The sequence below is a fragment of the Patiria miniata genome, unplaced genomic scaffold (assembly GCF_015706575.1).
Source record: "Patiria miniata isolate m_02_andy unplaced genomic scaffold, ASM1570657v1 HiC_scaffold_18, whole genome shotgun sequence".
In the NCBI taxonomy this organism is placed as follows: Eukaryota; Metazoa; Echinodermata; class Asteroidea; order Valvatida; family Asterinidae; genus Patiria; species Patiria miniata.
The window spans coordinates 14,839,688-14,864,305 of record NW_024037056.1 but is presented as its reverse complement, the minus strand read 5'-3'; the positions used below and the strand labels follow the sequence as shown (position 1 = coordinate 14,864,305).

The window sequence follows — 24,618 nt, the reverse complement described above, 5'->3', positions numbered from 1 at the left end:
TAGTGATTTTAATTCCGCCTGGAATGGCATGTGCATTCGAGGGTTCATTTCCCGCCAGATTACCTTCAATTACGTTTCAAAAAAGACAGAAAAACCTGTCTTGCCAGTTGCCAACCAATGTTCGTGTCATATCTTTCCTTTTGTTTGTCAACAGGCGTATTTCGGTGGTGCCCATGGCCGTTTATATATGTGTATTAACATGCTTGGTTTCACCTGCGTAACGGGAATGTCCAATCTGATAAGACGAAGTGTCATCGGTGTTGCTGGAGGATTCGAAGAATTGGCCAAGTACATATCTGAGGATTGTTACATGGGACTTGCTACAGTCAAAAGGTACGAAATACTTCTACACTAACAAAAACGAAAAAATAATTCAAATTAGAAAAGAAAACTAAATTTAGCAGCGTGTAAAAGTACTTATATTGCGCAATCTCAATGTACATATAGCTTTAAACGTTATAAATGCTTTGCTTTATTTTTTGAACCGTTTCGTTTTGCTATTGGCGAATTGATTTTGTCCTTTATTTCCCATTCTTTCAAATGATATTCATGAGACAATTTCTACAATTCAAACGTGAAACGACCGTATATTTCCGTTTACAAATATGCACATGAAATGAGCACGCTGTTCATTTTCCAGTCGGTTATTTTCACAGCGACATATTTTCATGAGACAATTTCTACAATTCAAACGTGAAACGACCGTATATTTCCGTTTACAAATATGCACATGAAATGAGCACGCTGTTCATTTTCCAGTCGGTTATTTTCACAGCGGTCTAAAGATCAGACTAAGCAGCCTTCCAGCGATGCAGAATCCAGGCAACTATTCAGCCAAGTCCTTCGGCAAAAGAATGGTCAGGTAAGCGTGATTAACAAGTTCATTAATTAACCTGTTCAAGGTAATTGTCACCGTCACCAAATTAAAGATAATTAAGAGAGCCACGCGATCATGTATTTGTGTTGTATTTTTTGCAACATATTAATTTTGAGTAAATACATGTATTGAAGACCTGTCCTTGGTAGTCATTAAAGCTATTTTGAGCTTTTGAAACCTCTGATCCTTCAGATCCGTTACCTAGGAAACGACTTAAATTCGGATCTGGAATGGTTTTCATGCATCATCCACAGAACTCACAGAATAAAAATCATTATTTTGAGAGGATTATTTTTATCCCAACAAATACACATGAATTGGAAACTTTTTTCATTCAAATAATTGAAAACCTGATTTTTTATTTCTTAGATGGACCACAGTGCGAAGCTCCTCTGTACCTTCCACGATATTACTAGAACCGTTTTCAGAGATGTTAGTGTGTGGTCTCTGCTGCACATGGGCCGTCTATTACCTGTTCGATTGGGACCCCATACTATTCTTCATGCTACATCTTCTGCAATGGTTCGTGTTGGATTATATACAGTTATATGCTCTACAGGTGAGGGACCATCAAATCTTAACAATTCAAAAAAGGCAAAAATATATCAATATATGTCGACCGCTAATTTTATTACTCGTAAAGTCAAGTTGTAAAAATCCCGATTGTTCATGGAATGGATTAAATAGTTGAATTTGTTAATTGCAAAACGTTTAGTAAACAGTACAACGTTTCATTACTTGTGAAACGTTTTATTAAATGTAAAAGTTGCATTAACGGGAGACGCTAGGTCGTGAACATTTGATACTTTTGGTAATACCAGACGATATTGATAATCTGTAGAGTTCATGGATTCAGTATTTGAATTTATCAACTGTAAACGTTTCATCAACTGCAAAACGTTTTATTAACGGTCGACGATAGGAACGTGAACATTTGATACTGTTTGTAATCCCAGACGATCTTGATATTTTTTATAGATTTACAGAATCGTTTTTTAAGATGTCTCATGTGCTTGTTTCTTTGCAGAGGGAGCCCTTAAACTTCTCCAAGTTCGACTATGCCGTTGCCTGGGCCTATCGGGAGTGCACGACATTGTGGCACTTTCTTAAAGGCTGCGTGAGGAACAAAGTCACGTGGCGGACGGGCACCTTCAAAGTCAAATGGGGTGGCTTCCTAGAGGAGGTCTATTAGACGAGGCTGAAACTAGACCAGTGCTGTAAAGGTTTAAAGATAAAAGAAGCCTGAGTTATGCAGATCATATATTCATAAAAAAATAACAACAAACAAATTACAACAACATATGGCCAGTTCCCAATGTCAACTTCTCCACAGACGACAGTACTGGGTTCGAATCCCCTCAAAGTTGCTCACAGTTTCCCACGGGCACGAATAAATCCAGAATGCTATTCAAAAACCTAAAGACATTTCTATAAAATCTACATGATCAGAATGTTGAATTTCCAATGAAAAACATTGCCTTGTTATTGAACTACCTCAACAAATTACTATTTTCAAATATTAATTGAAGAGAAACATAAAATCCCACATTCCATGAATATTGTAAATCAGGAAAAGACACTTTCTACGGTCATGCAGACGATGTACTATTTTTTCATGTGTTTTATTTGTTAGACCACAAATCAATATTTAATTTCCATAATGTATTCATCTTTGCCACTGAACTACGATCTGGATGATCAGTTTTTACAAAATAATTTAAGACCATTTGTATTGCCATTCCATATTTATTTCGTCCAGAGAACGGACAGCAAACTAAAATGATTTATACACTTATATACTAATGACTTGTAAACATTATAACATTAATAGCCCCATACATTGTACATGTACATGTATATAGTTTGTATACGATTCCTTTTTTGGGTGGCAAAAAAGGGTCCACATGTAATTTAGTCTCGATTCTCAACGTGGTGCTATATAATCTCATGTTCCGATATATTTAATCAGTACCCAGACAGCATCTAAAAATAGAACCAAAAGCTGACATAAAAAGCATTCAGCCATTACGCGATTAATCTTGGAACACGGTTGGAAAATTGTGTTTTCTTAATGAGTCACGTGCATTACTGTATTGACTTCCAGGCCTGACGTCAATAGGCTTACTGAATAACCAATGCAAGATATCGAATTTCAAATTGGATATTTTAAAAACAATTTAAGACAATTCGACCGGAGTCTTTTTTTTATTATTTATATCAGTTAAATTATCTTCTGGTGATATGACGCCAAGCAAAAAACATACTTGTTTCGGATTGGTCGAACCACCAAAAATGTACCGGGTCGAAGCCCCAAAACTAAAATTAAGGTAGTATTTCATTGATTTTGACTTCAGCTGAATTATTTTAAATTTAATTTATTTTTTTCGATAGTCATATTGGACCTCTGGTGGACCAAGGTGTAATAGATGAAGCCCGGATGATATACAGGTTATAATTTGTAACCTGCCCCAAAATTGGGCGCGAAATTTCCGAGTGTGTGATTTGACATTGGCATTGTTAGTAATTGTTCCTGAAAATGTTTGCATTAGAATGCATAACATTAGTCTGAACTTTGTAATATGTGTGTGAGTGTAAAAAAAAAAATGAAAAGGGTAAATTCTATCGTAGTTTATAGAACCATGTTGAGAAGTATTTTGGGGCATTTTATGAATTTATGCCATCATCTATAAATCAATTTTGATAATTCCTTTGATGATTTGTGTTATTTTATCAACATTGCAATAGTTTGTGGAGGAGTTGTGCTATGTTTTTTTTAATTAATGAAGAGGAATTTATGATGAATTGATTTTTTACTTTTAAAAAAATGGTGTTAAATGTAGCTTCAATGATTTTGATGTAATCGATTCATGATAAAAAACATATAATTTTGATTCATGCAACTAATTATCAGGTGACTTTAAATTTTCAGAATGCAATAAAATAGTTTATTATGATGATTGTTATTATGCTGCTTTGGTTTAGTTTCGTTATGGTGTTTGCGTTTGTTTAGAAGAAAAAAATGGGGGCGGGGAGTTAGGCCCCACCCACTACCAACAGGGGATGCAGACACCAATCCACGTAAATTTCAACTTCTGTTGCAGAGACAAATCAAAAATAAATGATATTAATGCAAACGTCTGTATTTTCTCTGGGTACATGTTTGGGAGTCGATATACTTTTGAACACCATGCTCGTGATTTTTGTATAGCGCCCTCAATAGTTTCATCAAAATATAAAGCGTGGTTTTGGGATCGAAGGCGGATTTGTCTCCGTTAAGTGGTGTTTTTTTTTTACATAAAACTTGAATGAAATAATTATGATAGAACCGAAAAGGAAAGCAGAGGAGCAGGCTCTGGTCCATGTGAAGCGACCCAGGAATGAGTTAGTCGCGGCTTCTATGGGTGGAAGCATCGTTTCGGCGGTAAGCCATTAAGCCAAACTTCGAGCGCTCATTACTTTGTGCATAATGATTTGCCCCGTATCCGGACAATAGATGGACATTAATTTTGCGGGGGGGGGGGGGGGGTTGAATTAAGGGAAGGGCGAATAACAGCATGTGATTTTCTCAACTCATTGAAGCTTTGGAGTCCCCTCCTCAGGCTCCTGAGAAATATGGCGACATTTTGGGTTTTTTTTTTTGGTGGGGGGGGGGGGGGGGAGGAGGCGCAGATTTGTGGCAATTGAAATGTTTTCTTTCTTTTTTTATTTCCATTGAAATAACTAACTTTTTGTTAGTATTATTAAATTGTCATTGTCAGACTCGGATCATGGTTTGTAGCATTCCCTTGCATCTAATGTGAAAGAATGTCCTAACCCTTTGTTTATCATATGTTTATGTGATGATTTTTTTGTTCATAATAACACTTGCATGACTTCTCATGTTTGGTCGCTTGTTTTTATGACAAACGCAGGGTCCTCCAAGAACATCCAATCTTCTGGCTCCCATCATGCTCCTGACTGGTCACGGAGCAGAAATCTTCTCAGCTAAGTTCCACCCTGATGGCAACACACTAGCCTCTGGGTCATTCGACAGAAATATCTGTAAGTTTGTCTTTGTTTTCTTGTTGCGGTACAACTTCAAATTACTGAATAATTCATGAGACTTTTTTCTTTGAGGAAGAACATATTTGCATATATTGTCATTTAACTTAACACCATACTCTTTTGTTTTAAAACTACACAGTTTAAAAAAAATGCAAACTTGATATAATACTGATAAGTTGAAGATTTGCAATATATGGTTAATGCTCGGCATTAAATGATTACATTTTTTATCACTGCTGCAGTTTTGTGGAGTGTCTATGGTGAATGTGACAATTATGCAGTACTTCGTGGACATCAGGGTGCAATCATGGAATTACAGTACACAACCGATGGGTAAGATTAAAATAATCAACCTACACATGGATCTCTGTCAATCTATTTGCTTACGTTTCCTAATAAGCCTTTTACCGATGCAAGCTGTAATTGAACTGTCTTTCTTATTTGTTGTCATCTTCCTGCTTTCTCCTTTTAGTGATTCAGCTAAACTTTCAATCTACACTAAATGCTGTGCAGATCCCTTTTCACGTTCTTCTCGTCATGTGACTTTTTTTCCTCAGCCAACTGGTATCCTGCAGTACTGATAAACTTGTATGTCTATGGGACACGGAGACTGGTGCCCGAATCAAGAAGATGCGAGGTCACACAGCCTTCGTCAACTCTGTATTTCCAGCCAGACGAGGGCCTTCTTTGATCGTTAGTGGCGGAGATGACGGAACCATAAAGGTAGCTCAAATTCCTTTGTTTATTATTATTTTTCATAAAATATAGGGACCAGGTTTTTTTTACCCCTCAGCCACTCAGGGGTAATATTTGTGACTTATCCCTCTGAGCTTGGTTCAAGCCAACTGTTTTGGTTTCTGGCTGGGTCTTTTGAGTAACATTTCTGTCTGTAACTGAGGCAAATCGTTGCCCTTGTTGCACAAATGCATTTATTTTGTGGCAATTCAAGCGTTATGTAATTTCAGTCCTGAAAATGTATTTCTTCAAATCTTATACATCCTAGTAAAGGAGTTTTGGATCTTTTCTCTGAATCACTAGTAAGATATCATGGTTAATTGGTTCTGTCACGGACATTACACTTCTTGCCAAAATATGGAATTGCCCATATACAACAGCTTGAATACATGGCACTTTTGTTTATATCTTCTCAGCTTTGGGACAGTCGCAAGCGAGGTGTTGTCCAGACATTTCAGAACACTTACCAGGTCTTAGCAGTCAGCTTTAATGACACCAGTGATCAAATCGTCTCAGCTGGAATCGATAATGACATCAAGGTATGTTTATGTTGCCTATTGATAATTGAGAAAATTGATGTAACAGGTGGAACAAAGTTTGCTTGTAGTAACTAAATCTACCTATTACATAATTTGAATAAAAGCCATGTTCTTTCTGAGTGATCCCTGTTTGCTATTTCCCAGGTTTGCAGCATTGCTAATGTTAATGTTGCAAGCATCGTGACTTTTGACGTGATCCCTGGCTACATGACATGTATGCATTAGTGGCTTTTGGCTAGCACCCCTTAAACAAAGGCATGGACCACAATAGGGAACAGCCAACATAGGCCTGGATAGCTCAGTTGGTGGAGCTCTGGAACAGCGATCTGGAGGTTGCAGGTTTAAGTCCCGCTCCAATCAATTCTTCTTTTTTTTTCAACTTAAAAAAATCCATGTTTTGGTACTTCAGCACAAAGTTGAGTGACACTAAGTCATGCTTTTATGCCAAATTGAAGACTTGTTGCAATTTCTTGTATCAGGTTTGGGACCTCCGGAAAAACGGTTTGCTCTACAAGATGCCAGGCCATACAGACTCGGTAACTGGTCTATCGCTTAGCGGAGATGGCTCCTATCTACTCTCAAACTCTATGGACAACACATGTGAGTAAAAAAGCATAATCTTGAACAGTTCTGGTTCTGATGGTTACTATGCAAACACCTCCTAAGTGGTTATCTCGCACAGGTTGATGACAACCTTAGCAAGTGCCTCCTTGGAGAGTCGACTGATAGAATTCTCACAGGTGAGCCGCAGAATATGAACCAAAGGAAATTTGAAGTATAGTCTCCTCAGGCCCAGGTTCTAGATTTCAGTCCAGTTATTTTGTAAGTTTGACAATTTATGTGTAATTATCAGGTAAATTGTTGCGGTAGCACCATGTGGCAAAATCTCTTTTGTGAGTATGTGTGGTTCTGAAAAAAGTTCTGTAATACTTGTTTTGACAGTACGCATCTGGGACATCAGACCGTTTGCACCTCAAGAGAGATGCGTAAAGCTGTTCCAAGGAGCACAACACAACTTTGAGCAGGTAAAGTCAATCGACCCATTCGTGGTTACGGGTGCCATCTTGGCCAGGGGGCACAATCGACAAGCAGCGCAGCACTAGCGAGCAGTCACAACAAAGGAGCATCAGGTCAATTGGATGTGTGCCGTGCATTGCGCTCGCTGGTGCTGCGCTTAAGTTTTTCCCCTGACCATGATGGCGCCGATAACCATGAACTGGTGTATTATATGTAGTTTTCTGTTAAATACTTCAACACCTTTTTCCACCTTGTGCACTCGTTGATTCCTCTCATGGGGGGCAAAGCAATAAGTATGTGAAAACTCTCCCTCTTCAATGTCTCGAAGTCGCATACAAAATGGAGTACAAATGAATGATTAACCCCAAACAGCGCCCTCTGTTGTAACAGCACAAAGCCAATAGAGTCTGATGAAATTATCATCTTTTTCCTTCCAGAACTTGTTGAGATGTGCTTGGTCTCCGGACGGGAGCAAAATAGCCGCAGGATCAGCTGATCGATTCGTTTATGTGTGGGACACAACGTCAAGACGTATCTTGTATAAACTACCTGGCCATGCAGGCTCTGTCAATGATGTAGCATTCCATCCTCGTGAACCAATCGGTAAGAGTCTTTCCTTGTCTCCTCTGTGCTCACTGTGAAATGAATTTATTGTTAGATGATGGTTCATTTCATTTAAATGTGTCCCTTCATTATTAGAGCAACCTTTTTTCTGATCAAAAGGGAAAGGGAATTTGTTACTTGTTCAGTTTAAGTGGTGGTGCCCCAAAATTGAAATCATTTTGTATTTTTGAGGCGTCCTGGCAAAACGAGACAGAAATGGACAGAGATGAAAATGAGGGTTTTCCAATGTTAAAAAAGAGAATACAATTCTACTTACAAGATAATATTTGTTGCACTTCAATTGGAAATTTCGTTTTCAAGTTATGGCTGTTTAAAGTTCACAATTATCAACAGAAAAAGTCCTCTAATGTTTCGCGTTCTGTTGTCTTGAAAATGAAAGATTCAAATAGTTTTGCCTTAAAAACACTTTTATTCCACGATTTTTATACTATTTCTTTAAAATGTGTGTAGTGTGGTTTTCTTTGCATTTTTCTTCACTAAGGCCTATGCCCCGTTCCGTCTCATTTTATGAGAACACCTTACATTTGTGTTCAACTTTATATAAAACTCTTCTTTCTTTGTTTTCTACACACAGTTCTCTCCTGTTCAAGTGACAAGCAAATCTATCTGGGAGAGATCATGTGAATATAACATCAACCAATCACATTGGCTGAAGATCATCATGTGACACGCTTCAACAAATGGACTTGGACTAGAGAGATCATGTGATGAACCTTTCAACCAATCACAATAGTTGATTATTAAGAGATGTTCTCTCACTTGGGTTTATTATTATCAAAGACATCTGTCAGTTGATTTGATTGGAGAGTGCTAACCTACCGTCAACTTTCTGGGTGTGAAGTTCTGACCATCCAAATCATCGACCTATAATACCACAAAGGTCATGACCTCAATCGACCTGGTGTTGACCTTGCTGTTCCTCGAGATGTTTCCGGAGACATTTGGATTTTCTCAGGTCAATGCTTTGTTGGAAACTAGATGTTGCTCTTCGAAGAATGAAACGGAAAGGCCTGCTTTTGATGTGACAGACTGACTGGAGGCCAAGTCTGTCAGACATTTTTTTTGTAGATTTGTCTTCTGTGCTTATTTTAATTGTAGAAATGTCATTAAAGACTTTTGTCATTTGTGAATCTTGATTAAAGACTTTCTGTTATGATACACTTTCACTTATGGCTTGTAGATACAAATTGGGATGGAATTTGGAAATCCTTCACCATTTTATTTGGGATTCTTCTTGTGTGTGTTGGCAAAGAGAATTGGCTGGCCTTGGGTTGTCGGAGATTGTATCTGATAGTGATAGTTGACCAATAGATCGGCATCAATTGAAAACCTCTGATACATCTGATACATTCTTGTACTATCAATTAAAAAGTTCTGTAAATAGAAATCGGAGTCATATTGTTTGGAACAATTGCTTGTCAGCTATTTTGAGTTCTGGCCATATTGTAGTATGGGTCTACTTACAAAATGTCACCTTTTGGGTAGTTGTGAAATAAAGTTTGTACAAAAATATTGAATCTGTTTTCTTTTTTTGTGTCTCAATTTGATTGTAAGTTTAGATCATTGATGGTGCTTAGCTATGAAAGCAATCAATTTCATTTCATTCCATTACTCCGGGGTCCTCATTGCTGAGAAGTACAAAAAACAAACAATACATGTTGATTATAGGTCAATGGCAGTGGAAGACTAGAAACAAAATGGAGGGGGGGGGTCAATTCTGAAAATACTGACTTGAGTCTCTTCTTTTCCAGTTTTTGTTTACCTAAAATTTCCCTTTCGTCTTTGGAAGACAATTGGGGGGGGGGGGGGGGGGGGGTCATGCCCCCATTGTAGTTCCGTTTTTTATATGGATACAGTGTTTTTGTTTTTATTTGTTTCTGATTGGGAAAAGGGCTTTCAGCTTCAGGAATTCATGAAGCTATAATTTTGAAAAGCAAGAAATAGATGATTTATTTTCTTAAAAATAATTTCATGTAAGTCTAGAGGGCGCTGTTCAAGACCAATAATTGAGGGCGCTCTTTTTAAACGTTCAGAAATTGTCTTCTGCAAGTTGCATGCCAGCGTGCCAGGCCATTTGGGACTTTTCCTGCTTTAGAATTGTACATATTGTGCAGTATTTTGTTGTCATATTTTCACAAGAAGTTCGCCTCTATGGCAAAATGGATGCTTACAGGAATCTATTGTGTCCTATTTGTTGCCACGAATATTACAAACAAGGTAAGTTCCAGTTGTTTCAGAGCAAGATTCTTCAGGTCAGATTCTTTCATTCAGCATTGAATCATCATGATCATGTCATGTTATTTCAATCGAAGTGGCTATCGTTACGGCAGCCGTTTTTTAGCGCCCTCTACGATACTTTTTTGATACGCACGCAGGTATATAATTATTTGTTTCCCCCACGTTTTAGCGTGCAGTGCGACAGTCGATAGAGTGTAGGATTTTGCACCGCGAGGTTGCGGGTTCGCATCTCAGTTTTGCACTCAAATTTTTTTCCTTTTCTAAACTGAGGCTTTGGAGGATTTTTTTTAAAAGGGAAATAAAGTCTGAATTTCATAACGTTCAAATTCACTTTTTTTCCTTCTAATTTTATATTTTCTTCTCATGTTTTTATAAAAGTTGCAGACTTGCAGTACTACCGTAACGATCAGACGATAGAAAATGGGAAATGCGTTACGGCTGCCGTATTAAACGATAGCCACTGCGTATTTCAATTTATTTTGTCATGTTTGTGTGTGTGACTCTTGAGTTTTTTTTAACATAGCCTAGGTAGCCTACTAATTAGCCCCATAAATGAGGCCAATTTACTGGACTACCTCCGCAAATAAAGGCCACACTTGCATGGGCGTCGCCAGGATTTTTTCTAGAGGGGGGCCAAAAAAAATTTTGCCCAAAAATGCCTGTATTTCTCAACACATTCTCGATTTATCAGTTTTAGAGGGGGCAGGGACATTTTGCCCCCCCCCCCCAACCCATCAAATGTACACCACTATGTCTTCGTGCCTCATTTTCTTTTCTTTTTTCTTTTTTTTTTTTCTTCCTTTTTTTTTTTTTTTTTTTTGCTTTTCCAGGGGGGGGGGGGGGGAGGGGGCAAGTGCCCCCCCCCCCCTCGCAATGCCCATGCACACTTGGGTCATGTACCGGAACATGTACTATGTAGAACTTTGTCAAGTTTTTATTTTCACATTCATGATCAGTATCACTGAATGAAATTATTCTAGCCATTGCACGAATACAACACCTGAACTGCATAAATCCTCATCATCTGATTGGTCAGAACCACCAATCACGTGACTGTGTAAATGTGTAATGGATTTTCTATTTATGGTGGAATCATGGGAATTGAACATTGTACAACTTGTATTTTTGTGGTGCGGCCGGGCTGTGAGTTTGGCTGAATAATTCAAGACATGTAATTGTTGGCCTGGCCTGTTTTTGTTTTGTAGATGTGGCTCAATGATCACTGATCCTTAAAAGCAGATTGCAATTTATTCCTGCTACTGTATCAGTGACAAATGAACCCTTTGTTTTTGTTTTCTGCAGTATGTCTTATCTGTGCTTCACTTCACATACCCGACATTATTCCAAGAATGGCAGACATTAGTTGGCGTCATTGTTCTATTTGGGGCTGCCAATCGAGGCTATATCAAACTGACTTATGACAGGTAACAGTTTTATTAATGGTGCTTATCCACAATTTTAAGAAACTTCAGGACAACTTTGAGTGCTTTTGCCTTTATTACAAGCAGAAAATGCAAACAGGATCCATCAGTTCCTAAACTATTAGAAAAGAAACCACGGATGAGTAAATAACTATTAAAGTTTAGTTACTCATGATTTTAATCGCTAAGTATTTTGCAGATTATTTACATATACAGTGTTCTCCAACCTGTGAAAATAACATGGTGCCCCGTCATGCTTTCTGAGGCACCCGCCAAGCTTTGAAAGTTGCGGCCATGTTTAAAAAGTTCCCCCCATGCTTTAAAAAAAAATGAAAAAAATAATAAAAAAGACAACAAGTGGGACCCTCCAGGGTATATTTTGGTCAGAAAATCTGCCAAAAGCTGTAACATGCAACTCTTATCAAACTGACAAGCCTACCCACTGTAGCAATCCATCAGATCAAAAGTCTCAAGGCCAAACAGCCTCAGAGTCCCTGGTCACTGTTGTATTAAAAAGAGCTGATGCTGAGCCAGTATTGTTCTTAACTGTTAATACTGTGTTAGGAATGGACTAAAATGCTGTTATCCATGCATAAATTACATGTTCATCTGCATATAGCGCCCACCCCCTCCGCTTTTTGACAGCGCACCGACCTTTAATTTTCGAAGTCGGAGAACACTGCATATTATTCATTTTCACCCAAGAACTCCATCATTACAGTACAATTTTATTGTCAGAGTTAAGCTTGACCTCTTTTGCTCATTTTGATTGATTTTTGTTTTTCATATTTTCTACAAGGTCAGCTCTGTTGCCATGGTTACCTGCAATGATGTTCTTTGTGCTGAGTATCTACGCAGGATCCAAAGCTCTGTCAAAACTTGTAAGTCAAAAATACCAAATGAAGCCTTGACATACTAACATATGGAACATTTTGCCCTTAATTGACCTAACATTGAAGTACAAGCACCATAATTGTTTTGCAACAAATAATTCTACAAAAATCCATTAAATGTAAGTTACACTAAGTTGTTCATCGTCCATAGTTTGAGGAGATTTCATACTAGGGAGTGAGTGAGGAGGGATGTTGCCCAGTTTTTTGATGATTTGATAAAAAATGCAGTGATATGAAGTGTATTGGTTTTTATTTGTTTCCACTTTTATTTTCATTTGTCGCAATAGGTTGTTCCAGCATTTGTCATCCTTCAAAATATCGTAGAATTTCCTGCTTACATCATTGGAATATTTCTTAACAACCAACCGACCAGTTTGCCCAACAAAGTCAGGTATGTGCTGACATTTCACATCATCGCTTAAAATTGAATCCTAACGCTGCTCAATGCAATAAGACCAAAAATTTAATAAACTTAGAATGGGTGTAGTTTAGCAGTTCTTTCTGTAACTTAGATTCCATTATTGCAAGTATGATAACAGGCCTTTTATTGAAAACTTTAAACATATTAAACCTATATTTCAACTTGCGAGCCTTTCTGATTTTGAAAGTAGCCTATAATATAAACACCTGTATTATCTATTCTGCCATACATTTTTTTAAAATTCAAAAGAAATTTTAAAAAATCAGTTTGACCCACTATAGTTATATGCCAATATAACATTGTCAGTAAACTTCTCTAAATTTCGTTTACAAGTGTTTTAGAATTGGGTCATTTACATGAAATTTCTTTGAGGTACATTCATTTAGTGGTGAAAACTTGAGGAAAGCAATTCACTGTTTTTCTGCTACGTCACGCTGAAAATTGCACCCTAAAAACCTATAATCTCCTATATTATGGTACTAGATAACCTTTGACCCTATATTTTGATTTTCGAAACCTTTTAAGGCAACCTATATTGATGAAGAGGCTAAGGGCACTGTGAAACCTATGATAACTAATTTTCAATTTTTATTCACTCTTTGTATTCAGTTTGGTTGCTGGGGTGATTGCGGCGTTACTTACATGGATAACAGATCCACAGGTCAGTTACTACATGTAGTTGCATTTAATTCAGTTTTGAATATTTGTAATATTTCCTTTTATTATGTTGACTGTTTAAAAAAGGGCCCTGTAAATGCGTCGTTTTTACAGATTTACCAGGAAGTAAATACAATTTTGTACATTGTTAATCCCGCACTCTAAATCTACCAAAATACAGCGCCCGATTCTTAGGGTTATTCATTGAACCAAGAAATAAACCAACTGAGGTAGTTGACAAGTAAGGGGAGAATGCAAAATTAACAAAGAGGTTTAACAAGGTCTTACCAGTTTGTTTTATAGGATACCTTAAGGGTTAAACCCCAAGTTACTATTTGTTTCATTTTGCAATCTCCCTTCAATAAATGAGTGAATAAATACAAAATGAACAATCCACCCACAGTCTGGTTAATATTACTTTCAGTTCTCGTGGCAATTTATACAATTGTTTTTAAGTTAATCTTTCATCTTGTGAATAGTTTCATTGTGGTACCCACTGCTACATCAGATTCAAACCAGCCAACCGATCCCACAAACTTGGCACTAGAAAGCAGGAGATCGTGGGTTCGAGTGCTACCTGATTGTTATTTTTCTAACTTTCACTTGAGGGTGGGGGGGGGGGGGGGGTGGGTCACACTGAGTATACAATGTTTTGCGTCATTGAAGGGCAATACCTAATACTGAAGTTAATCCCATGTTGACTTGTTTTGTTTAATTTTGTAGAGAGACGAGAAGGACAGTGTGGACGGATATTTCTGGATGTTAATTTACATCCTCTCAGCCAGTTCCTTTGCCTCATACTCCTCAGTCAGAGGATCGGCAGTTAACCTCAGGTAATTTGATTTATTTTGTGTTTTATTTCTTTCTGCTCATGAAAACAAGGATTCCGCAAAAGCGCCCTAGCCACTGTAGCTCACAAACCTGAAGAAACCTGCAGAGAGAAGACAATGTAAAGATAATACACTTTTAGAGGTGGGAGGAAAAGCCCAGAAGAATATTCTGGGGAAACCCACGGAATCAGGTAGGGACTGAAAACCCAATACAGATGTGGACCAGGGGAGGAATCGAACCCTGGCCATAGAGGTGGAAGGCGAGGACAGTAACCACTGTTCCAACCTGCCTGGTTAAGGCAAGTTACACAATACAGTCCGTGTAAAGAACATCATTTTCGCATTCAAATTGATTTTAAAAACAGCCGGTGGGTAATTCCAGCATAATGGATGAAAATGTCCGTGACAGAGCTTTAAGAACTTGGCTTTCTAAACCTGATTTCTTCCAAGTCTTGTACATCCATCATCTAGTCATGGTCAAGGAGATTACAGACTAGGAGTTGTGGATCATTTCTCTGAATCATTAATTAGATATCATGGTTAAATGGCGCTGTCACAGATATTTCATTTTCCTCCATAACACTGACTAATCCGATTGATAAAAAGACACAAATTAAAAGCTGTTCATTGATTTTTTGTTTCACTTGACGAGCAAATGGCAATCTCGATTTTAAAAGATCTCAAGAGTGATATAACAAATTATGTTGATTGGTTTGAATCAGATTCAAAACATCAAATTTTCCTTCGTCTAAAAGTAAGTATTTTTGTCTTTGTTTGGTTTTTCTTGTTTTCAGTGAGGTGGAGAAGTTGTTGTATTGCTATTTCTTTAGCGTTGTTGCTCTTTCTCCAGCTAGCGTTATTCTCGGTAAGTAAAACTCATTAGAATAATGCAAGATTTGTTCTCATTGATTTTGTAGTTTGACTCTAAAGGTCAGGTCAGTTTGGCATGAAGCTGTCTGAACCCTAAACAAATCCTGCCACTGGCAAATCTTTTACTTACATAAAGAAGTTCACAGAAACAATAGCTACACAAACCTAAATCAGGGGAGCTCATCACCAGTGTGTATATGGTTGGTTGTTAGCAACTTTCTTGCAGTCCAATCTGTTGTGCTGGCTGCTGTGGGATATCTTGGCTGTGGTGGATTTCTGCCAGTTCCATCTGCTGTGCTGGCTGCTGTGGGATATCTTGGCTGTGGTGGATTTCTTGCAGTTCCATCTGCTGTGCTGGCTGCTGTGGGTTATCTTGGCTGTGGCGGATTTCTTGCAGTCCAATCTGCTGTGCTGGCTGCTGTGGGGTATCTTGGCCGGGCGGATTTCTTGCAGTTCAATCTGCTGTGCTGGCTGCTGTGGGGTGTCTTGGCTGTGGTGGATTTCTTGCAGTCCAATCTGCTGTGCTGGCTGCTGTGGGATATCTTGGCCGTGGTGGATTTCTTGCAGTTCAATCTGCTGTGCTGGCTGCTGTGGGTTGTCTTGGCTGTGGTGGATTTCTTGCAGTCCAATCTGCTGTGCTGGCTGCCGTGGGGTGTCTTGGCCGGGCGGATTTCTTGCAGTTCAATCTGCTGTGCTGGCTGCTGTGGGGTGTCTTGGCTGTGGTGGATTTCTTGCAGTTCAATCTGCTGTGCTGGCTGCTGTGGGGTGTCTTGGCCGTGGTGGATTTCTTGCAGTTCCGTCTGCTGTGCTGGCTGCTGTGGGGTGTCTTGGCTGTGGTGGATTTCTTGCAGTTCAATCTGCTGTGCTGGCTGCTGTGGGGTGTCTTGGCTGTGGTGGATTTCTTGCAGTTCAATCTGCTGTGCTGGCTGCTGTAGGGTATCTTGACCGTGGTGGATTTCTTGCAGTTCAATCTGCTGTGCTGGCTGCTGTGGGGTGTCTTGGCCGTGGCGGATTTCTTGCAGTTCAATCTGTGGTGTTTTTTCTTTGCGACAGCAGATGCAGTGTTTGGGATTGAGGCAAGAATATGCCTTTACCAACGCATCCCTGTAGTCTGAATTTACACAGTTGTAGACCAGAGTGTTCACTGAAGCATTCAAGGCATTCAAGACGGTTGCAGCAAGCTTCATATCAATCTCCACATCCAAAAAGTTGATTTTATCAGTTAATGAGAGATCAGACAAATCGTTGATCAGTCGATACAGTTGCCGGATGATATAAGTGACGTTGAGAGTGAAAAACACGGCCGTGTTTACAATGAGCATGATAACAACCCGTCGCAGTTGATGACCATGATCAGCAGTTGACGAGATCCTCGGTTGTTGTCCTAGTTTCTTGATGATACAAGAATACAGGCAAACATTGATGAGCAAACCAGTTACATGAAGGAGAACAATCAGCACATAAGCAATCATTCCTCCAACGAAACCTCCCCAGTTAATTGAAGATTGAACTGCAGCGCCTGCAACGATGGAGATCGTCCATATAACCACCAATATTTTGGCAACTCGCCTTTTGCTTTGTTTGGACCTGAACTCCAGTGGACGAGTTATCGCAAAGAATCTTTCACAAGTCAGAGCTGTGACAATCAAGTAGGACGCGATATTTGCCGTGTTGGATAGACTGAGAAGGAGAGATGAACGCACCTCATAAATTTCACCGTCATTGGGCCATAGGATACTTGTGATTACAAGTGTAAGATTGGTTGTATCAGCCACGGCTAAATTCGCCAAGTAGACATTGATAATAGATCGCATCGATTGGATACGTGCCACAGTAAACAGAAAAATCAAATTCAGTAAGATACCAACTGGTGCCACATATGTATCAATAGAAACCAAAATATTGTTGTTTTGGCGGTAATGACTTGCAAAATCAGCCACAGCCTTCTCATAGGAGAGGTTTGAATCAATGGAGGGAACCATTTTTACTCCAGTTCAAATGAATCAGTTAACATCAGTACCAATATGATGATTGAAATCTGTTGAATGAGATTAGTTCACCAAGGAGGATTCATTTTATACTTGATCATTTTACGTAAGTCAACTTAAAAACGAAAGAGAAACTTTGTTACAATTTTTTTTCTCGGTTATTTCATGGAAGTACTGGTACGAATAAAACCGAAACTCTGTTTGAAAAGGACAACATAAGAAGTTGCATTTGTTTTATACTCAATCTCACGGAAGTACTGGTAGAAATGAAATTGAACCTTGTCAAGAAGATGCCGTATGAAAACCAGACGTCTTACTTCCAGAAAAAATTGCCATGGACACTTTCGCATTAAAAAGGAGTTATAAAGTAACACAAGTGCAACCTGTGAAATTTATCTGCCACCAAATAAAACTTCCAAACCTTGACTACAGAAGTCTTTCTTTAATCAATAGTTATTTGAGACTGCTTTGAAACTGAAACAGTCTGTGACGTACGTGTAACGAACAGATGCTTTCAAAATTATGGAACTTGGAGATGTCATTCTGCTTTCAGTCGCCTGTCAATTTCTTTTGCTAATTCCAAGTATGGAACAACTGAATCTAAAGACAGAACTCCAGCAAATATTCTTTCAATAATAATATTTCTTAAATGGTTAAAGGGACACATCTGCATGCAGGATTCTTTCCAAGTGGGTGGCAATCTTGTTGAAGTACGTTGTAACTTGCCAGCTCTCTCACAAGCTTTTCATTTGAGGTTTTTCCTCCTGTAATTGCCTTTTCTATAACTGTATTATGCAGGTTATTGTTTTACTTTCATTTTGGGACAAAGGAGGAAATAAATCTTATGTTTATAAACAAAATTAACAAACAATGAGCACATACATTGTACACAGACCACCATCCCCTCCCCCATCCCCTCACACACAAAAATCATGCCATTCAGATATATCCAAAACCTTGACTTTGTTTCGTTTCTCTGTTTTTATTTTTTTATTCAGGTGATATCTTGGCATCTAGGGATTTTCCTCATTGGTATTTGCATCAATTCTACGTCGGCTGCATTCTTAGGTATATCATCATATCATCAGTTCTGTTTGCAATGCATAAATTTACTTTCCTGTGTTTCATTTCTTAGATCTTTTAAGAGTCATTGTCAAGTCTTCCAAAGGTCCTATCACAAGTCAATCACAAGAAAAAAGTTATTACTGACAGGTGATGAACAATTTCCATGTTATCATCCATATGCACGGTTTGAAATGGACTTGAGATTACTTACAGATGACTAATGAATGACACTTGTGATTGACTTGCAAACACTTGTGATGACTTATGATTTGCCTGTAAACACTTGTGATGACTTATGATTTGCCTGTAAACACTTGTGATGACTTGTGATTGAATTTATATTTAAGTTATGATGATGAGTTAATTTAAACCTAGCTTTCATTTCAACTTGGAATTCCATTAATTCTTTATGTTTCCATTTGCCCTCCATATGTAAATGAGAGAATACATTATTGTATTATCTTATCCTTCTGACATTAAAGAGCAACAAATGACAAGAACTGTGTCACTTTCTCTTTTCAATCCATGTAGTGGTGTTCTCGGAGCTGCTTTAAATCTGACTGGTATCTGTGTTAGCCGGTGCCCAGAGTCATCATTGCTATCAGGACTAACCATAGCCAATGCCAAGACCATGCTTATCTTGTCATCCGTGGTCATCTTTGAGAGGACATTCACAGGAGACTTTGCTCTAAGGTTGGTAATACTAAAGCACTAAAGTTTTTATATTTTTGTCCAGATAGGGTTGGAGTGTTCATTTAGGTGTAGTACAGGAATCAGATACCCGATTGAAAACACAGGTACCCGTTAACCCTAACTCCCCAGCCTAATTTCCTAGGAACCATACCCATTCTGGCAAATTCCAACACCCACATGGGAAATTGTACAAACACTGTTGGGCTTAGTTTCTGGAGGTATGTCAACCCCAGTGTAAAAGACCATCAGTTTAGGGGTACTGTACCTATCCCAACAGATTAAAACAAAACCTGCTGTTGAACTTTGATGGGTTGAGTTCAGTCAGGGTTAAAGAAACACATCCAAAAGTATAACTCTCAGAAATCGCTATACGGATTGTTCATAAAGGCGTGCACAATAATACTACCACATTGATGCGTCAAATACAGCAAGATAAAAGTGTGTACAGTGAGCTCATTACATGTAGCTTTACGGTGTCAATTGCACTTTCGTATTAGCATCATAAACATAACCTGTTTTGGTTTTCCATGAAGCCTGGTTTGAATATATTTTCAACATTTACCCCAAGTGACATTCATAACCTTTCCTTTTCATTGTCTGAGAAGTTACTTAAGTTGGTTATGGGTACTGGATCCTATATTTTGGGACCAATTTTGGTACTTATACCTGCTTCTAGTGCACAGCCCTTAGATAGGAAAGGAAGGCCTTTATGGTTTAGCAAGACAATGCTACAGGCAGATAATCTGCAAAGCATTCTGATTCAAATATTCCCAGCATTCTCTGTAGCTATTGTCGTTCCCCTTTTGTTGCAGTTTTTTGTAACCTTTTTAGCTGCAGGATAGCAGCTCAACAAATTATCATGTTTCTACGTTAGTATGTAATTTAGTTAGGTAGTTAGTATCAGTAGCCCAGCCTCAACATGTCACATGACCAAACTGGGGTCAAAGGTCATCATGGGTTCACTTTGTTCAAAATTCAGAATTTTTTTATGGTTCAATCACATGACTCATGCATGAACACATTGACCCGCGGTTTCCAAGATGTTTTTGATCGAGCTTGTTTTCATCGGAATGTTACACAGAAAATAACGTTCAGTCCACTCGTTGCACTTACAAATTCAACATACGGTTTTTGCTTTCATTTCAGTGTGTTCCTAGGAATCAGTGCGTACTCGGTGTTTACGGTTACCAAGACAACAAGCAGCACCATAGCAACGGATGAACTGGGTGTCAAACACGAGGCTGAAAGACTGGAAAATACATGACATCGGTTCCCATGGTGATCCATGACATCAGTTCCCATGGTGAGACATGACCCCAGTTTCCATGGTAATCTCCCCAACCCATGTCTTTCTTGATCAAGCCATTCACAAGGGTTCTTATATGTGGTTTTTAACGGTACTTGCCAGCATATTTAAAACAATCAAGCCCCATATTTTTTTAGAACAATATTTAAAGGAAAGTACGTCTATACATAAAAGAATAGATCCTTTAAGAATCGACTTATAGAATCAGATTTATAATGTTCAACTTTCATGTTAAACCCACCAAAATTCATTGTTGAACCCAAATTGTCAACATTTTGGCTGTTTGAATTTTGAAATATGTTTATCTTGCATCAAAAGGTATTTCTGTGTCATTTGCACAAAAGTCATTTTTTGACAAAATTTTATTAAAAAAGAAAGGTTAACCCCTTGGTTTTTTTTTCCAATTTTGGCCAAAATGAAATTCTTTGAATGTGCTAGGAAGATGTCTGAGGGCCCCTTCAACATACTTATTAAGGTTTTTTGAACTATCTTGCATCAAAAGGTATTACTGAGTCGTTTGAACAAAAGTCATTTTTTGACCAAATTTTGTTAAAAAAGTAAGGTTAACCCCTTGCGTTTTTTTCCAATTTTGGCCGAAAATGAAATTTTTTGAAATTTGCTAGGAAGATGTCTGAGGGCCCCTTTAACATACTTATTAAGGTTTTTTTGACCTATCTTGCATCAAAAGGTATTACTGAGTCATTTGTACAAAAATTATTTTTTGACCAAATTTTATTAAAAAGTAAGGTTAACCCCTTGCGTTTTTTTCCAATTTTGGCCCAAAATGAAATTTTTTGAAATTTGCTAGGAAGATGTCTGAGGGCCCCTTCAACATACTTATTAAGGTTTTTTTGAACTATCTTGCATCAAAAGGTATTACTGAGTCATTTGCACAAAAATTATTTTTTGACCAAATTTTATTAAAAAGTAAGGTTAACCCCTTGCGTTTTTTTCCAATTTTGGCCAAAAATGAAATTTTTTAAAATTTGCTAGGAAGATGTCTGAGGGCCCCTTTAACATACTTATTAAGGTTTTTTGAACTATCTTGCATCAAAAGGTATTACTGAGTCGTTTGCACAAAAATAATTTTTTGACCAAATTTTATTAAAAAAGTAAGGTTAACCCCTTGCATTTTTTTCCAATTTTAGCCAAAAATGAAATTTTTTGAAATTTGCTAGGAAGATGTCTGAGGGCCCCTTAAACATACTTATTAAGGTTTTTTGGGACTATCTTGCATCAAAAGGTATTACTGAGTCGTTTGCACTAAATAAGATTAACCCCTTGCGTTTTTTTTTCCAATTTTGGCCAAAATGAAATTCTTTGAATGTGCTAGGAAGATGTCTGAGGGCCCCTTCAACATACTTATTAAGGTTTTTTGAACTATCTTGCATCAAAAGGTATTACTGAGTCGTTTGAACAAAAGTCATTTTTTGACCAAATTTTGTTAAAAAAGTAAGGTTAACCCCTTGCGTTTTTTTCCAATTTTGGCCAAAAATGAAATTTTTTGAAATTTGCTAGGAAGATGTCTGAGGGCCCCTTTAACATACTTATTAAGGTTTTTTGGGACTATCTTGCATCAAAAGGTATTACTGAGTCGTTTAAACAGAAGTCATTTTTTGACCAAATTTTGTTAAAAAAGTAAGGTTAACCCCTTGCGTTTTTTTCCAATTTTGGCCCAAAATGAAATCTTTGAAATTTGCTAGGAAGATGTCTGAGGGCCCCTTAAACATACTTATTAAGGTTTTTTGGAACTATCTTGCATCTAAAGGTATTACTGAGACGTTTGCACTAAAATCATTTTTTGACCAAATTTTATTTAAAAAGTAAGGTAAACCCCTTGCGTTTTTTTCCAATTTTGGTCGAAAATGAAATTTTTTGAAATGTGCTAGGAAGATGTCTGAGGGCCCCTTTAACATACTTATTAAGGTTTTTTTGGAACTATCTTGCATCAAAAGGTATTACTGAGTCATTTGCACAAAAATTATTTTTTGACCAAATTTTATTAAAAAGTAAGGTTAACCCCTTGCGTTTTTTTCCAATTTTGGCCGAAAATGAAATTTGCTAGGAAGATGTCTGAGGGCCCCTTTAACATACTTATTAAGGTTTTTTGGAACTATCTTGCATCAAAAGGTATTACTGAGTCGTTTGCACAAAAATTATTTTTTGACCAAATTTTATTAAAAAGTAAGGTTAACCCCTTGCGTTTTTTTCCAATTTTGGCCGAAAATGAAATTTTTTGAAATTTGCTAGGAAGATGTCTGAGGGCCCCTTTAACATACTTATTAAGGTTTTTTTGACCTATCTTGCATCAAAAGGTATTACTGAGTCGTTTGCACAAAAATTATTTTTTGACCAAATTTTATTTAAAAAGTAAGGTTAACCCCTTGCGTTTTTTTCCAATTTTGGCCGAAAATGAAATTTTTTGAAATTTGCTAGGAAGATGTCTGAGGGCCCCTTTAACATACTTATTAAGGTTTTTTTTTAACTATCTTGCATCAAAAGGTATTACTGAGTCGTTTGCACAAAAATTATTTTTTGACCAAATTTTATTAAAAAGTAAGGTTAACCCCTTGCGTTTTTTTCCAATTTTGGCCCAAAATGAAATTTTTTGAAATTTGCTAGGAAGATGTCTGAGGGCCCCTTTAACATACTTATTAAGGTTTTTTTTAACTATCTTGCATCAAAAGGTATTACTGAGTCGTTTGCACAAAAATTATTTTTTGACCAAATTTTATTAAAAAGTAAGGTTAACCCCTTGCGTTTTTTTCCAATTTTGGCCGAAAATGAAATTCTTTGAAATTTGCTAGGGAGATGTCTGAGGGCCCCTTTAACATACTTATTAAGGTTTTTTTGAACTATCTTGCATCAAAAGGTATTACTGAGTCGTTTGCACAAAAATTATTTTTTGACCAAATTTTATTAAAAAGTAAGGTTAACCCCTTGCGTTTTTTTCCAATTTTGGCCGAAAATGAAATTTTTTGAAATTTGCTAGGAAGATGTCTGAGGGCCCCTTTAACATACTTATTAAGGTTTTTTGGAACTATCTTGCATCAAAAGGTATTACTGAGTCGTTTGCACAAAAATTATTTTTTGACCAAATTTTATTTAAAAAGTAAGGTTAACCCCTTGCGTTTTTTTCCAATTTTGGCCGAAAATGAAATTTTTTGAAATTTGCTAGGAAGATGTCTGAGGGCCCCTTAAACATACTTATTAAGGTTTTTTGGAACTATCTTGCATCAAAAGGTATTACTGAGTCGTTTGCACAAAAATTATTTTTTGACCAAATTTTATTTAAAAAGTAAGGTTAACCCCTTGCGTTTTTTTCCAATTTTGGCCGAAAATGAAATTCTTTGAAACTTGCTAGGGAGATGTCTGAGGGCCCCTTAAACATACTTATTAAGGTTTTTTTGAACTATCTTGCATCAAAAGGTATTACTGAGTCGTTTGCACAAAAATTATTTTTTGACCAAATTTTATTTAAAAAGTAAGGTTAACCCCTTGCGTTTTTTTCCAATTTTGGCCGAAAATGAAATTCTTTGAAACTTGCTAGGGAGATGTCTGAGGGCCCCTTAAACATACTTATTAAGGTTTTTTTGAACTATCTTGCATCAAAAGGTATTACTGAGTCGTTTGCACAAAAATTATTTTTTGACCAAATTTTATTTAAAAAGTAAGGTTAACCCCTTGCGTTTTTTTCCAATTTTGGCCGAAAATGAAATTCTTTGAAACTTGCTAGGGAGATGTCTGAGGGCCCCTTAAACATACTGATGAAGGGTTTTTTAGTCTGTCTTGTGTCAAAAGGTATTGCTGAGTCGTTTGCACAAAAATTATTTGTTGATCAAATTTTATTAAAAAAGTAAGGTTAACCCCTTGCATTTTTTCCCAATTTTTGCCAAAAATGAAATTCTTTGAAATTCGCCAGGAACATTCTTCAGGTTCTTCTTAACACATTAATTAAACTTTTTCGGGAACAATATTTTGTTCCAAGGAAATAATGGATTAAAATGTTGGGTGGAAACTGTCAAAATTGGAACTTCAGCAATATTAACGCCTTGTACCTTAATTTATGTAAGATTTACCCCTTGTAACTTTATTTTGTAAGGTTTACCCCTTGTATTGTGTAAGATTTTACACTCGGAACTTTACACTCGCCTTGTACCTTAATTTATGTAAGATTTACCCCTTGTAACTTTATTTTGTAAGGTTTACCCCTTGTATTGTGTAAGATTTTACACTCGGAACTTTACACTCGCCTTGTACCTTAATTTATGTAAGATTTACCCCTTGTAACTTTATTTCGTAAGGTTTACCCCTTGTAGTGTGTAAGATTTTACACTCGGAACTTTTACGTCGCAAGAACTTAATTTTGCAACATTAACGCCTTGAAACTTTTTGTAAGA

At 37.3% G+C, this 24,618-nt stretch overlaps 3 protein-coding genes across 6 annotated transcripts in view; all 3 read left to right on the top strand.

Annotated features, from left to right (window-relative positions):
* Positions 1-3,840, top strand: part of LOC119724822 (ceramide glucosyltransferase-like) — a 28,402-nt gene extending 24,562 nt beyond the window's left edge. For all 3 annotated transcript variants that reach the window (XM_038196061.1, XM_038196062.1, XM_038196060.1), the window contains 4 exons: positions 155-333; positions 776-862; positions 1,247-1,436; positions 1,905-3,840. In XM_038196061.1, coding sequence (XP_038051989.1) covers positions 155-333; positions 776-862; positions 1,247-1,436; positions 1,905-2,069 — 621 coding nt within the window. In that variant the 3' untranslated portion in view covers positions 2,070-3,840. The remainder of the gene's footprint in view (positions 1-154; positions 334-775; positions 863-1,246; positions 1,437-1,904) is intronic.
* A 243-nt stretch (positions 3,841-4,083) lies between these two features.
* On the top strand, positions 4,084-9,353 carry LOC119724823 (U5 small nuclear ribonucleoprotein 40 kDa protein-like). Its single transcript, XM_038196063.1, has 9 exons — positions 4,084-4,298; positions 4,789-4,918; positions 5,164-5,254; positions 5,479-5,644; positions 6,073-6,195; positions 6,675-6,795; positions 7,138-7,220; positions 7,650-7,815; positions 8,411-9,353. The coding sequence occupies exons 1-9, from the start codon at positions 4,194-4,196 to the stop codon at positions 8,458-8,460; spliced, it is 1,035 nt and encodes a 344-aa protein (XP_038051991.1). The 5' UTR covers positions 4,084-4,193; the 3' UTR covers positions 8,461-9,353.
* Positions 9,354-9,897: 544 nt separating this feature from the next.
* LOC119724817 (transmembrane protein 241-like) lies at positions 9,898-20,526 on the top strand. 2 transcript variants are annotated; one of them, XM_038196049.1, is made up of 10 exons: positions 9,898-10,053; positions 11,377-11,498; positions 12,295-12,376; positions 12,676-12,779; positions 13,419-13,470; positions 14,190-14,299; positions 15,091-15,161; positions 18,153-18,222; positions 18,751-18,912; positions 20,059-20,526. In XM_038196049.1, exons 1-10 carry the CDS (start codon positions 9,988-9,990, stop codon positions 20,174-20,176), a joined length of 957 nt encoding a protein of 318 aa, XP_038051977.1. In that variant the 5' UTR covers positions 9,898-9,987; the 3' UTR covers positions 20,177-20,526. The 2 variants fall into 2 exon arrangements, with proteins under 2 accessions (XP_038051977.1, XP_038051978.1); XM_038196050.1 differs by lacking the exon at positions 9,898-10,053 and having other exon boundaries at positions 11,410-11,498; positions 12,300-12,376.
* The last annotated feature ends 4,092 nt before the right edge of the window (positions 20,527-24,618 follow it).

What these genes read in the sequence shown, in the direction of transcription:
- LOC119724823 (XM_038196063.1), top strand. Translation starts at nt 4,194, where the DNA reads ATGATAGAACCGAAAAGGAAAGCAGAGGAGCAGGCTCTGGTCCATGTG. An exon ending in GAATCGATAATGACATCAAG is followed by an intron (nt 6,196 to 6,674) that starts GTATGTTTATGT and finishes TTCTTGTATCAG; the next exon opens with GTTTGGGACCTCCGGAAAAA. An exon ending in CACAACACAACTTTGAGCAG is followed by an intron (nt 7,221 to 7,649) that starts GTAAAGTCAATC and finishes TTTTCCTTCCAG; the next exon opens with AACTTGTTGAGATGTGCTTG.
- LOC119724817 (XM_038196049.1), top strand. Translation starts at nt 9,988, where the DNA reads ATGGCAAAATGGATGCTTACAGGAATCTATTGTGTCCTATTTGTTGCC. An exon ending in CCAAAGCTCTGTCAAAACTT is followed by an intron (nt 12,377 to 12,675) that starts GTAAGTCAAAAA and finishes TTGTCGCAATAG; the next exon opens with GTTGTTCCAGCATTTGTCAT. An exon ending in CATGGATAACAGATCCACAG is followed by an intron (nt 13,471 to 14,189) that starts GTCAGTTACTAC and finishes TTAATTTTGTAG; the next exon opens with AGAGACGAGAAGGACAGTGT.